Raw genomic sequence first — 14826 nt, 5'->3', positions numbered from 1 at the left:
TATATTGGAAAGTCAGCTTTGCAAATTACAAAACCAGATTTAAAAAAAACTGGAAAATAGCAAGTTCCAAGCAAATGCAGGCTAGAGTGAGACGACCAATGACTGTATTTTAATTTATTTATAGCAACTTCAAACTTTAGCTCCCATTCAACTTTATTTAAATGAATACTATAGAAAATATGAAACTATAGTGCAGTCTAAAACCAAAATCCTAACTCCGATTCCAAATATTTCCATATGGTCTCCTCCGCCGCTGCCGCCGCCGCCGCCGTTGTAGTGATATTGCTGGCCACCGTAGTTGCACAAGGCAAAAAGGTGAAAACGTTCAAAACAAGCTACGATAAATTCGACCCGGTTAGAGACTATGACACCTTGATTCAACAAGGCGATGCATCAATCCACCTTGATGCTCTTCAGGTCACCAAGGATTCCGCTAATACCGCTGTCGTCAACATCTCCAATCTCTCCGGTCGCATCCTCCTCAACAAGCGCTTTCGCCTCTGGGAAGATCGAGCTCGCCAGCCCTCCTTCAGCACCTCCTTCCTTGTCAACATTTTTCCCAAAGATCCTGGAACTGAAGGTGGAGGTCTGGCCTTCGTCATCGTCCCCGACCACCCTGCCGGCCTGCCGGCACGAAGCACCGGCGGCTATCTCGGATTCACCAACGCCTCCACTGACAGTAACTCCACCGCTAATCAATTAGTCGCCGTCGAGCTCGACACCTCCAAGCAAGGCTTCGATCCAGACAGCAACCACATCGGTTTGAATCTCCACAGCGTCAGATCTGTGGTGGCGAAGCCTCTGACGCCGCACCACATCACGCTAGCCTCATTCACCCCCCGATTCTACAACGTCTGGGTTGAATACGACGGCCGTCGCATCCAGGTCTACATTGCGGAGCAGCATGGGCAGAACGCCTCCACCCCGCTGAAGCCACGGGACGCGATAATCGAGCGCGATCTGAATCTGACGGAGCACGTGAGCCAGTACTCGTATTTCGGGTTCGCGGCGTCGACGGGGGACATGACGCAGCTCAACTGTATTCGGAGGTGGAATCTGACTGTGCAGCACTTTGAGAAGGATCCGAACTGGCTGGTGATCGGGCTGGGGACGGGGATTGGGGCGGCGGTGGTGTTGGCGCTGGGCGCAGTGGGGTTGGTCTACTACTGCCGGAAGCGGCGGGCGATTTCAAATCCGAATCTGGTGGGGGCGCTGCGGAGCCTTCCCGGGACGCCGCAGGAGTTTGAGTTCAAGGACTTGAAGAAGGCCACCAACAGCTTCGACGAGAGGAACAAGCTCGGCCAGGGCGGCTACGGCGAGGTTTTCCGGGGGAATCTGGCCAAGGAGAATCTCGACATCGCCGTCAAGAGATTCTCCAGGGAAAGCCTTCAAGGCCAGGACGATTTCCTGGCCGAGCTCACCATCATCAACCGTCTCCGCCACCGCCATCTTGTCAAGTTACTCGGTACGTACAATAATGTCATATTCTAGTTAGTTAGTCCCACATTTTTTAAAATCTGAAAATTAAATATGCAATGATGTGATGTTCTGCAACTTGATTTTGTGTTTGAATAGGATTCCAAGTATGTTTATGAGATTTCTTGATATAAGTTGATGTTATTTCATAACAAAATTAGTTGGTTTTTATGTCATTTCAGGTTTTTTTTTTTCAGATTTTAATGGTTAACAATAGGAATGTCTTGAATGTCAAAATTTATGAAAAAGCCCATGTTGTCGTCTCTTGTCATGGTGACCAAATCCTCTGACCTCATCCAATTTTGATGAACCTTCCTTTCTTTTGGTCCAAACCAAATTATTCAAAACTAAACATCGAAAGCGACTATTTTTCATACTCTTCAACCAACAACTTGACATTATTCAAACGTGCATCCCCCTAAATATTTCAACTTGCAATATATATTGTGTTTTTGTCGTGAACGGTGAGTCATATTTGATGGCGAAATGCTACCATAAATTTACCATGTAAAAAAAAAGTAAATAATGATTGTGTTATGTTAATTTATCTAGGGTGGTGCCACAAGTATGGGAAGCTATTGCTGGTGTATGAGTACATGCCCAACGGCAGCCTAGACAAGCACCTGTTCGTGGGGCCGGACGTGCAGCCGCTGGGGTGGCACGTTCGCTACAAGATCGTATCAGGCGTGGCCTCTGCCTTGCAGTACCTTCACAACGAGTACGAACAGAGGGTGGTGCACCGCGACCTCAAGGCCAGCAACATCATGCTCGACTCCAACTTCAATGCCCGTCTCGGTGATTTTGGCCTGGCCAGGGCGCTAGACAACGAGAAGACGTCCTACGCCGAGGCAGAGGGGGTGCTGGGCACCATGGGGTACATCGCGCCCGAGTGCTTCCACATGGGCAAGGCCACGCAGCAGTCGGACGTCTACGCGTTTGGCGCTGTGGTGCTGGAGCTCGTGTGCGGGAGGCGGCCCGGGGCCAAGATCGGCGGGTTCCAGCTGCTGGTCGATTGGGTGTGGTATCTGCATCGCGACGGGCGGCTGCTGGAGGCCGTGGACCCGAGGCTGGGGGAAGACTTTGTGGGGCCCGAGGCGGAGAGGCTGCTGCTGCTGGGGCTGGCGTGCTCGCACCCTATCGCAGCCGAGAGGCCTAAGACGCAGGCGATAGTGCAGATCATATCGGGGACGGTGGCTGCCCCCGTGGTCCCACCGTTTAAGCCAGCATTCGTGTGGCCTGCAGCGGCGGGGCCCATGGGTTTGGACACGGGCTCCGCCACCGAGACCACTTCACATTTGGGGTCCGAGTGGAGTGGGCAGTACCTTAGCAGGGAGAGCTACACTGGCTACACTGACTCCTCCTTGGTCTAGTGCATTGGATGAGCGATCTCTTTCTATCTCTTGTTTGTTTAGCATACAAATTTGTTAGTTTAATTTGTTGTTGGATGGGAAATCCCAAGATTTTCTATCCAGATAGCAGCAGTCAAAGTGCAGTCCATGTTGTCATGTAACACGTATATTTTTGACGAATGTGTATGATAAAATACCACATGTGCATAGTTAAATCTGAGAATTCAATACTTGTTGAGATACTTCACTTATCGTACTAAAAAAATTATCGAAACCTTCCCACCCCTAGATAAATTTGGTGATGCCTTTATAAAACCATTGCACCATTCTTAAGTCAAATCTAACATAACGATTTTCTGTTTCAAACTACATAACATGTTTCGTTGAATATGAATTCGTTAAATTTTGTATAGCCATAAATACCTAAATCTAAGTGGGGTGTCAATTCTTTAAGAATTTATAATGACATTGAATTCTGACATTTTTTATCACTTCAGTGAATGCAATCACCAATAATTGAAATGTTCGTTAACCCTTACAGAAGCATAATAGAGTATATTAATATTCATGTGGACAGTTTGAGGGAATTAAATGAACTTGAGTCGGTCAGAATAAATAATTGTAGGATATCATATTTACAACTTTTGAGTACAATGATATGAGAGATAGGAAGGCGTAGTCCCAAATATTGGTAGCAATCTCAACAATATACATACATCTCTACTATACAAAACTAGGAATCCGGTAGGTATCCCTACAGAAAGCATTCTTGCCACAACAAAATTTGAGGACGTAGATACCAGCAAGGAAGCAATGCAAACAACTATTGACAAGCTATGCTACGAGATGTATCACTTGCTGTATTTCCAAGAATACGTATATCCTTAGCCAACGAGACGGGAAACTTTGCCAAAGCATTGCATAGAGCTTAAATACCTACCTCACATAGAATGGCGATTATCTGACTTGTTTCCGGGGGTCTGTTCCTCTTGGATCTCTTCTAGCTCCTCGTCGTCGCATCTTTGGCCCGCCTGCTCTTTCCAATAAGCTACCAACTTCTTCAGTCGAGCTACTTCCTTAGACGACACATTTTTACTAGGGTCGTTCACAATTGAACGGACTCTAGATGCATACCTGAAGCACAAGGAATCACAAGTGTCAAGACTTAACTTCGTTGTGGCTTTATCAATGAAGGTAGTTTACACAGACGAAATAAGCATGAGTTGTTAGATTGCTTTCTTTACAAGATAATATTGTCCTAGTTAAGTAAGGCGCAAAAGCTAACTTACGTTAAAGAGTTGTAGGTCTCGTCCAGATTGGACTGTGCGGGGGACACATTGACAAACATCAATGTTTTGGCATTACCACCAAGTGAATCGCTCATCAACATGGTCAGTTTATGGTTTCTGTAAGGGATGTGTTGATTGCTGGAAGATAAAGCACCAATAACATCTCCAAGGGCTGAAAGCGATTTGTTTATACTTTGGGCTTCTTTCAACTGGTCACCAGAAGAACCTGATTTCTTCACTCGTTCAGATCCAGCAAGATCAACAAAGCTTAGCTGCACGAAGTTTAGGATGCTTATTAACGTTAGTAAAAAAAGTTGATCAGTTTACACAATTAGAACAATCAGATTGATACAATCATACAATACCTTTCCTCTGGAAATTGTCTGAGTTTGAAGGTTGGTGCTTTCAATTATAATGGACAAGATTAAATGAGATCTCGAACTTTGCTCGTTCATCATTGTCCCAGTTGTGTGACGCTGTTCAGATCCTCTTTCAATAATATTTCTCAATTCATCATATGATGAAATTAATAAGACCGTCGCGTTTTCGACAACAACCATTCCCTATTAGAAAAAAACAGTACAAAATCATTAAACAACTTCAGGATATCAACCAAGGAAATATATCTAAATGTAGCATGAAAGAAAATCATAAATTCCAAACATAAGGAGTTAAGTTTAGATTCATTTATGCATATATCAGCAATACCTTTGGATCTTTTTTAATTTCCAATTTCGAACGTTTTGCATTCTTTGGGAGCAGGAGATCGATTAGGGTATCTTGATATAACTCCACCATGTATGCCTGCATATGTTCTTAAATATATTAGACAATGATACAACAAATACAAATTGGTAATACATGCTTCTTGCTTTTGATTTCAGATTTTGTTTTATTATTAAGAAGAAATCAGCTACAAAATCATTCAGATTATTCAAACATAAAACAATCACACAATTTGGTTCTATTAATGGACAATATTTTGTTGAATGGAAAACTCCATCTGCAAGTACAAAGTTTGTTACCTTTAGAGTAAATGAGAATTTTTTACTATCCCGCTTCATAATTCTAAAAAGTTCTGATATAGCACGTGGAGTTAGCCCAGGATTTTCTTCGGATCCATATATTGTAAATGTCTTCCCAGAACCAGTTTGCCCATATGCAAATATGCAAACGTTGTATCCATCCACAGCAGATTGTATTAGGTACTGCATTAAAGGAAAAGTCAACCATGTTAGTCAAATTAGTGAGAATGTATGTCACAGCCAACCACACAAAATTCTATAAGACTTGCCTTGGTGTCCTCAAAAACATCATCTTGAGTGGCATATCCATCAAAAACTCTATCATACAAATGTTGTTTCAATCTGTCATCTTTCCACGTATGTTCTACAGTGAATTCATCAATATTTCTCAGAACATCTTTTTCTCTCTCAGATATTTCCTTATTACTGAGAGGCCTTAGTCGACAATAGACTCGAATCTTTCCTTTCATATCTGGATAATAAGAGAAGTGTCAAAGCATAGTCGTTGACAAAATAAGGAAATTGGAAAAGGACATTCCTAATACCATAGACATTTTGACACCAAAGGAAGACCACTAAACTTTGAAACAAAACTAGATATCTTTTTTCTTATATTAACATGCTCAAGTTCCTTTTTTGGGTTCTGGGATGTTATAGTTTCATCTAAGATGTAGCAATTTTCCCTCTGAAAAATATTGTATCGTTAAACTAATGTATGAACTATGAAGCCAACTAATTCTCAAATCTAAGACTTTATAGGCAGAAGAGTAATGACACAAAAACTATACATTTTTAAGTTTTATATTAAATCCAAGCACAAAACAGATCAGGATAGGAATAGCTCAACAGCATCATATAGGGGGATTATATGGGTGTGCATGGTTGAATATTATTCCTTTAACGGAAACATGCCAGAGGACAGAATCAAGAATAGCTAGAGTGTCAGTGGTACCTTCAATCGTGTTGAAATATCTTTTTCTCATAATTTGTTCCTCCTTATAAAGTGCCTCCATCTCAGCCAATTGAGCTCCTTGCATCTTCAAAATTGCAGCAGTTTGCTCATTTTTTCTGTCAATATCCTGCTCAAGGAACCAACCGTTAAATGTATGTACAATGTAACATTATAGTCTATTATCTTTTGAATAATGCAACACTAATATCAACTCATAAAAATACCTCTCATGCACACATAACAAGTCTCAGAATTTAAATAAAGGAAAAAACTGGTGACATGAAGATCCCACCTCTTTCATTTCTCTAAGTTCTTCCAATTCTCTGAGATTAGTTTGCACTGCAGAGATCTCTGTGTCCTTAAGGGCAAGAGATGACTTTGCTGCAACCAAATTTTGCGTGGCCACTTCCAGTTCCCTTTCAAGCTCCGAAACGCGAAGCTTCAAGCTCTTTCGTTCTTGTTCAAAGTTACTCTCAAAAATAGCAATCTGCATTCGAAGTGCCACAGCAGTTTAAGGTCATTTAAGCTATAAAGAGTTGTCCAAATAAAGAAAAATACGATATCGTTACCTCATCAGCATTCTTCTTATGAAGCCTTGAAAGTTTCTCTTCAAGAGATGCTCTTTCACTCGCAAGTTTTCTATTGGTTTCTTCTGCATCATGCAACTCAGTTGTGCGTGCTTTCAAATCATCTTGAATCTTATGCAAGACCTGTTCATAAAAATCAAAACAAGATGGTCAATATTGAAGAATAAATCAAATGCAGCAAATTGGATTGACCAATTATTTGAAGTGAATAAAATAACATGTAATCACAACACTTTTAGGGTGTGTTCTCTTTGATGGATAAGGGTGGGCAACATATATTTTCACTCATTTTCTACTCTTTTCACATGTTCCCTAGGATAGAAAAAAATTTCCCCGGTCAGCCCATTTTCCCTCTTCTTGTTCACTCCGATTCCTAATAATATTATTATTATCATAGGTATTAGTGTGATAAAAATTTCCCTCCTTTTCATATGATATATTTGCAACCAAAAAGAACACTCTTAGGGGAAAAAAGATATTGAAAAGCCACGCATGTATACCTTATTATTTGTTTCAAGCAACTCTTTCCTCATATTGTTTTCCGCCCCTTGGCTATTCAGCTTTGCCAACTTCACCTCAATCTTCTGTTTCTCCAATAAAGCAGCCTACAGGCGATTGGAGGATGAGATTTGGCAAACATCAATGGAGATTGGGCAAACATCAATGGAGATTGAGCACATTCTTCTCAAAGATTCCTACCTGAATTGCTGAATCTTTTTCATCACACAAGTTTCTCAGTTTGTCACGTTCACAGATGATTTCTTCTAAATAATTTTTCTCAGACCTTAGTCTGCCTTTCAGACCCTCCAAATCTTCTTTCATCTCCAATTCTTGCTTTTGCATTTCATGCAGATCCTTTTGCAACTGAAAACCAAAAGTATGAATTGTCTGAGTTTGAAGAGAAATATAGGATACTTTGTAATGTAAAATAGCAATGAGTAACATAGTGTTAGTTAAGCAGAGATTTCAAGAAAAAAATAGCAGAAGTTAGTCGTGGGAACAAATACAGTCAATATGTTAGAGTTGACTAGCAATTACTTTAGTGATTCACAAACTCACTTGATTGACTTTATTCTCTGATTCTTCAAGAGATTTTGACAATTCCAGAACACGCTTCTCATTCGGGTCCAGAGGAGGTCGAACATTATGAGAAGGACTTCCATTAACCGAACCATTAACTGAACCATTATTTACTGAACCATAAGCAACTGCACGTGCTTTGGAGTACCGACGAAGCATTACATCATTTATATGTGTTTGAAGGGCAACACAGATTTCCTCCCCCTGAATCAATAAGATTGACAGAGATAATTGAGTAACAACACAAAGGAATACAAAGAACGAAATATATGAACAAAAATCACAAATAGCTAACCTGCTTAGTTTCAAACTGAAATATATGCAGGACACCAGCAACCCTCATCTTAAAAAATACAGCAGTATTACTGCTTCCAAATTGCATTATATCCCTTAACTCAGCTGAGTGTAGATACTCCTTTGGCACTGGGCGGAAGAAATGAACCTTTGGGTGACAAGCATCATAGTTAGGAATTAGACTTTGTGGTTTTAAATGCCATTTTAAAATAGGAATCAGATTTGTGGTTTTAAATGTCATTCTGAAAGTAGAATTCATACTTACCCCACGCTTATTAATGCCTAGTATAATTTTCCCTGGCAGGAGCCCAATGGGATCGTCAATCTTACGGACAGCAAAGAACACTGAGTTCCCATAAGGAAGCGTTCTCAGGATCCGCAAAAATTGTTGTCTAGCATCGTCTTTCGTCAAATTTTCCTGAAGTTCAACACAATTTACTACATAAACCTCCAGTATACATTGTTCACAATGACTCTTTAGTCTTTATCCTGACAAACATACAGACTATCAAAATGAAATGAAATATAGAAGATTGTAAAGGATTTGAATGATGAGGAGATACTACCTGGCAGGGAATGAAGTTACGCAAGCTATTGATAAATAGTAAAAACTATAAGCAACGTATATGCATTGTATACTATAAATACCTAGTGTTACTCAATTCTTTGTATATACAGAATAAGCATGATGATGTTTACAAAATCTGAAAAGAAAATAATAGTACTGTAGGTCAAGAAAAATGAAAAATAAAACAAAAATTCTCACCATGGAACGATAACGGGAAAGAACATCCAGCTCCCAGTCTCTCTTGGCTCGAGTGATGGCAAGTTGTCTTGGGAGAAATCTTTCCAAAAGTGATGTCCAATCTCTGATATGTGGTTGAGCATACCAACAAGAAGAAAAAAACATATTTCACCATAACTTCCATGATAACAAGTTAAACGGCAATAAATAAACAAGTTAAACATTCAGAAAGCAAAGCAAAGAGAAATGGAGTCAGGCAACTAACGTGCATGTTTCGGGAGAAACAACATATCCAATTTCAACAAGAATTTGCAAAGCAGATAGCTGTGCAGCATCATCCCTTCCAACAGGATAATTGCCTAATACATAATCATGTTGTAGCTGTAGAAAGGGTCAAAGAATGTGAGAGGAAGATACTGCCATGAAATAGTGAGCAAATTTCTTGAAATTGAGCCAATCAGGTTTAACAATAGAAGCAAGTGAATTGGCAATAAAAAAAATGTAAATATAACAAAATTATGAAAGACAAGAATCAAGGAAAGGAGACATACTTGGACATATGATAATTGCACAAACATTGGGTCTATAATAGCTTCATCTGACTCCCGGAATAGCCTCTTTTTGAATATGAGTTTGCATTGTAAAATTTCCCCCTTACTTCGATCCTTTGAAGCCTTAAAGTCAGCAAGTAGATCTCCAATATACTTATTATCATCCAAACCTATATACTCCTCTACAGAACATATGAGAATAGATTTTTAGCATTGTATGAATTTTATGATGGATAATTGGAAGCATGTATTTCCTTGATGATTTTGGAAACAAAATATATCTACATGAGTACCATTTCCAGGGTCTGGTGATTTTGAAACAACAGCCTTGTGACATTCAAACAAACTGAAGCTAGAATATGCCGATAATTTGATTATTCCAGCAAGCTCCTGTTTATGTGGTCGGTAGACCATACTATGCTCTTCTTTATCACGCCCCATTGGCCCCAAAGAAAATCTTCTCTTAATCATGTACACTATTTATTGTGTCATCCCATGATTCATCATCTGCAAAATCTCTTGGTATGCACACAACTTTCCATTCTCTACAAAGAGGGATAGAGAGAACGTTTATGTGATAAACTATAACTTCCAAAACAACTACCTAGTGACATTGGACAATGATGAACAGATGAAGGCAAAGGAAGTAGAAGTGCTTGTACTACTGCAGGCTTCAAATTTGCAATATAAATGCAGTGAGAAGTAGAATTGCTGTTCCAATGAAACAAATAAGCCAGAACAATTCCGTACACTATCTACATTTCTAAAAATTAGGGTACAATAAAGGTTTGCTTATTGTGTCATAGAGAGCACAATTGCACGAGGTGAAAGCAAAATAAGCATATTGGCAAACCCAAATATGGAATCACGTGTGAATCTCATATTTCGTGTCTACTAGCTTAAGAACAATGTTATGGATGGCGTATGGCGGCTTACGGCGGCCAGCTGAAAAACCGCGAAAGGGATATGGCGCATCGGTGTGGCGGTTGATAAATAAATTAATAAAATATTATTAATATACACATATATCAATTCAAAAAATTAGAAAATAATAAAAAAATGTAATATATCAACTATTAAAACAATAAAGAAAGCATAAAGTCATTAGTACTATATAATATGCCTAATACTTAAAGTCTTAGTTCAAATTTCAAAATATAAAGCCGTCATCATCATCATCATAATAATAATTATTATCAATATTTTATGTTTTTATTATAATTTAGTAAAAACTAATTAATAAAATTTTAATGAAAATTTGAAATTATGAATTATATTCAATTATAATACTAATTAATAACTATAAACATTATTATACTATTTCTCATGATTATATGTTATAAACTAATACTACCAACTTATTAAGAAAATCTTAATATAATTTTAATATTATTGATTATATTAACTTATTCTTATTATTACTATATATTATTTTTATTATTATTATTTAATAACAAAATTTTGTTTATCGTTACATCATTCACTTAAGGCGGGGGGCAGCAGGGACACTAGGGCAGTAGGTCAAATATTATTTATCATTACATCATTCAGTCAAGTTCATTTGTTTACTGTCCCAATCGTCTTTCGCTCTATCACTAACAAGCAGGTAAATAAAAAGAGCCAATGAATGCCAAGTTGTGAATAACAGTTCAGGCTGGGAAGATCCTTTAATAACCTCATGAGAGATCGTAGTAGAGAAATTGGTTTTTTGTTTAAACAAAATAAAAACATCGACTGACAAATATGAAATGTATGTGTACAGTGTACACATGAGGAAGTGTGATTAGTACCTCAACAACATCAGCAACAGTTGTGGCCATCTCATATGTAATCTCTTCAAATGTCTCATCCAGGAAAAAAACTATAGTTGTGAGTTTTTTCCCAGTCAGCACAGCATTAATCTCCTCACGTCCAGGTATTGTATGCCGTGGTCCAGCCTTAACAGAACGCTTTAATGCATTCAATGTGTTCATGGCAAGGACGTGTACTTCAGAATCATTACTGATACTGTGTGCCACAGTATGTACATACTCGGACAAATACCCACCGATTTCCTTGCAAGGGGGCATGCAGGATGCACATAAACACATCAGCTCCCATGCCCTAATTAATGAGTGCCTGTTTACAACACAGCACAAGACCAACTACATATCAGCAAGCTGCGTGGAGCAATGGTAATAAAGGAGAGTGTATCAACCAGTATTGGCACCTAGATAAAAGCACTAGGGTGATGAGTAACAACAACTAGATTAAGAATTTGAGAACTTCAAATTGGGAATCTAAAAACAAACCTATCAGGATTATTTCTTGTCTGCTTCAACACTTGCATAAATAATTCATCACGAAGTTCAGAACGCTTCAAAGCTTGCTTGTATAGTTTGTTAACAAGCTCAATGCGTTCATCTAAGCTCATTGGAGAAACTCGATCAGAGGTATCAACCCCAATATACTTCAGGATGACTTGGAACAGCTTAACTGCTCTGCCAATAAGATCACTGTTTATTTTAAGCAGCGAAGTTGGTATAGGTTCCTGTCAAAAGGTATAATCTACATTTAGCACACAAAATGGTAAAGATGAACATTAATATACAAATATTTTAGCTATACAAATATTTTAGCTCAATACCTTCTGGAAACATAGCATATCCTCAAAGGTGAACTTTTCTCGAACTTGTGTTCCAGATGTCCTTTTTGAGAAGAAACCACGTTTTCCAGCTGAATTAAGCTGCTTCTGCATAGCCCTCAAGAATCCCTCCACCTAAATGAAGAAAAATCATTACAGACTAACGAGGTTGAATATCCACACCCAAATACAATGGGTATCATTCATTGCAATATCTGAAAAAAAAGAAACTTTTGTATATTCACCTGGAACTTGTCAATCAGTGGTAAAGCACCAGCAAGTTCAGGTGGCATAGCTGAAGATAGTGTATTCGGTGTACTGCAACTCAAATGACAAATCAGTAAGGTTGGCGTAACCGCATTGTAATCTTAAAAATCTAGATTTACATCCAACTCAATCTCTCACTACGCACCAAAAACATATAAACGCAATTCAAAAGTAGCACATGCGATGAAATGAAATAACTTACAGTGGAGCAAAATTGGAACCATCGGAGTCATAATCATCACCGTTTGAGGTGGCAAAAGAGTTGTGTGAAGGGGTCCCCAACCCATTGCTAGAGCCAAATGAAGACCTGCTTGATCTCAAACTGTGTGCCATATCAGTTGCCATTTCTTGTAAGCAGCACGAATGCCCAATAGATCAATTCAAACCATAGTTCTTTCTCTTTTTCTATTTCTCTTATCAGAATTAAATCAATCAAGCCCTTTGTCTATCTCGGGAAAAATTTCTGTACAGCAACAACAATGAACAATCAGCATATAAATCCCAACAATAACAATAATAAAAGCTACCGAATTTTATATTTTTTTAAAAGTAGCCCAGAAATGAGGAACAGACTAGAACCTAAGCAGAAGTAACGAATCGCATTTACAAAAAAGAATACCCTATTTAAGATCAGAATTTGATAAACCCCAATCTCTGAGATCCGGCACAAATTCCAGACATAAAACAGTGGATTAACAGCATCTAACTACGAAAATTGCAGCTGAGAAGACCGAATGAATTTACAAAAAATTAAGATCACAAAAGTTAAACTAGAATGAAGTACGGATAGACGATAGTAAGCACTAAACGCCAACAATGGCAGCAGAAAGTGAAGGAAAAACACTCCGCAAATGCCCAAATTGAAGGAAGTTAAGTCAATGCACGAAACAAATCTAGTGAAACAAGGAATAGCGATAAGTAAATCAGAGCACAGAATGTACCGCGTGAGCTAATCAATGTCTGATGGAGGAATTTCGGTTGCCCAAATCCAACTGGGGAGAGTGAAGCAAGAAGAAGGTGGGTAAAGGTTGGATTTTTAAATTTTCTTTTCTTCTACGATAACATTTGTCCTTTTTAAAATTAAATTCAATTGAATATTCTTATAAAAATAGTAGTAGTACTCCTACAAATTTATTCAATATTCACAATGCAGTATAACAATATAGATATTCAAATTTCAAACTAAATTGTGTGAATATGTTGTATCGCTATAGAAAAAGATAGTATTATTGATTAGCACACTTAAAATAAATAAAAAAACAATATTGAAGCACAATATCTATGTGTCTATGACTAACAAAATTAATTATAAATCCAAGCACATAGGTGAAAGAGTTTTTTTTTCTTCTAAATTTTTGTACTTTTAATGTGTGTTTGAGATAATGTGAATCAAAAATTTAATAAAGATTTTTACTAACTACTATATTTGTCAATCCAAAAGGGGGAAATTAAAATTGCTTACGATATATAGTACTAGTATGTTTTATTGTAATAGATGAAATATTATTTTTGGTTAAAAGATTACTGTAATCTTAGGTGGTAGAGGATAAGAAGGTCTATGCACAAAATACTATAGATTTATAGATTAATTAAAAATAAAAGTATAAAATTACAAATTAATCCCGGCAAAGACATTATATCTTTAAATTATGACCCGAATAAAATAGGGTTACTACTTTCCTTTTTTATGAATACATGAAAATTCGTTTGTTTTTCATGTTTGGCTGTTTCTTAATGTCATTTAGTAAAAAGTTCTTTACTTCAATTTATTTTCCTCACCTTTATACGAAAGAATGTCAATGCAAATAATTATGCACTTAATGCCTTGATTAACGAATATCTGTTTATTAACTTCATATTAACTTTATAATTATATTTTTTTTTAAGGATTCAAAGCTCTTAGCCCATAGGCGTATTATAGATCTATATATATATATATATATATATATATATATCAATAAAAATTAATAAAATAAAAGTAGGAAGTATTTGACTCATTGAGCGTCATCCAGTAGGAGTACAGAGTACTAGCATTTATGCTTCCACAATGATTGCACAACTCTAAAAATACAATACAAAATACTAGTATAAAATTAAGTATATTTGGTGGATTTATGTTTAATCATATATGATCAAGTTTCATTACAATGGTTCTCAAATTTCAGACGGTAGTATAACATTATAAGCATACCTTCTTGTTAAAAGAGTAGTTGTTCAAAAGTAGGAAATGGAAATAATAAAGTGAGAGAGAGAGAGTGAATAAATTAAAAGAGTTTTCAATGGCATGTTGTGAAAACAATATTTAGTTACATTTGAATATGTTATGCATTGGATTTTAATTTTAGATAGTGGGATATTGAAATGAAACATGCAAGTAACTAAATATAATATCGCATTGAAGTGGGAATCGAAGGAGTAATTTTTATGCAACATTGCGAAGTACAAACATAGTGCTTATACAATGTTCAAATACCTTTAGGTGTTTGATTAAATCAAAAATAAAAAAAAAATAAAAAAGAAAGAAAGAAAGGCATTTTGCATTTCATTTGTTCGAAAATGTTAACATTCCGTAAGTCAATGAGATTATA

The 14826-nt window shown here is 37.4% G+C and overlaps 2 protein-coding genes across 2 annotated transcripts; one reads left to right on the top strand and one right to left on the bottom strand.

The window, feature by feature from the left end:
- The first annotated feature begins 164 nt into the window (after positions 1-164).
- LOC125215334 (probable L-type lectin-domain containing receptor kinase S.5) lies at positions 165-3040 on the top strand. The gene is made up of 2 exons (XM_048116723.1): positions 165-1465; positions 2029-3040. Exons 1-2 carry the CDS (start codon positions 238-240, stop codon positions 2844-2846), a joined length of 2046 nt encoding a protein of 681 aa, XP_047972680.1. The 5' UTR covers positions 165-237; the 3' UTR covers positions 2847-3040.
- A 372-nt stretch (positions 3041-3412) lies between these two features.
- On the bottom strand, positions 3413-13279 carry LOC125214790 (kinesin-like protein KIN-14E). The gene is made up of 24 exons (XM_048115947.1): positions 13180-13279; positions 12441-12701; positions 12217-12289; positions 11975-12106; positions 11640-11878; positions 11139-11466; positions 9642-9738; positions 9349-9530; positions 9063-9178; positions 8819-8921; positions 8318-8470; positions 8054-8200; positions 7738-7962; positions 7378-7542; positions 7179-7283; positions 6661-6801; positions 6384-6578; positions 6092-6218; positions 5409-5611; positions 5140-5322; positions 4823-4918; positions 4480-4677; positions 4115-4386; positions 3413-3959 (listed from the first exon to the last, which is right to left on the bottom strand). Exons 2-24 carry the CDS (start codon positions 12581-12583, stop codon positions 3767-3769), a joined length of 3816 nt encoding a protein of 1271 aa, XP_047971904.1. The 5' UTR covers positions 12584-12701; positions 13180-13279; the 3' UTR covers positions 3413-3766.
- Between the last annotated feature and the right edge of the window lie 1547 nt (positions 13280-14826).

Source organism: Salvia hispanica, chromosome 3 (assembly GCF_023119035.1).
Source record: "Salvia hispanica cultivar TCC Black 2014 chromosome 3, UniMelb_Shisp_WGS_1.0, whole genome shotgun sequence".
NCBI lineage: Eukaryota > Viridiplantae > Streptophyta > Magnoliopsida > Lamiales > Lamiaceae > Salvia > Salvia hispanica.
Note: the sequence above shows the minus strand (reverse complement) of the source record. Positions and strands in the feature narration are given on the sequence as shown.

Coding starts and splice junctions, on each gene's coding strand:
- LOC125215334 (XM_048116723.1), top strand. CDS start 238: ATGGTCTCCTCCGCCGCTGCCGCCGCCGCCGCCGTTGTAGTGATATTG. Junction 1,466..2,028: donor CCATCTTGTCAAGTTACTCG/GTACGTACAATA, acceptor TAATTTATCTAG/GGTGGTGCCACAAGTATGGG.
- LOC125214790 (XM_048115947.1), bottom strand. CDS start 12,583: ATGGCAACTGATATGGCACACAGTTTGAGATCAAGCAGGTCTTCATTT. Junction 8,201..8,317: donor TAGGCATTAATAAGCGTGGG/GTAAGTATGAAT, acceptor TGTCACCCAAAG/GTTCATTTCTTCCGCCCAGT. Junction 7,963..8,053: donor TTCAGTTTGAAACTAAGCAG/GTTAGCTATTTG, acceptor TTATTGATTCAG/GGGGAGGAAATCTGTGTTGC.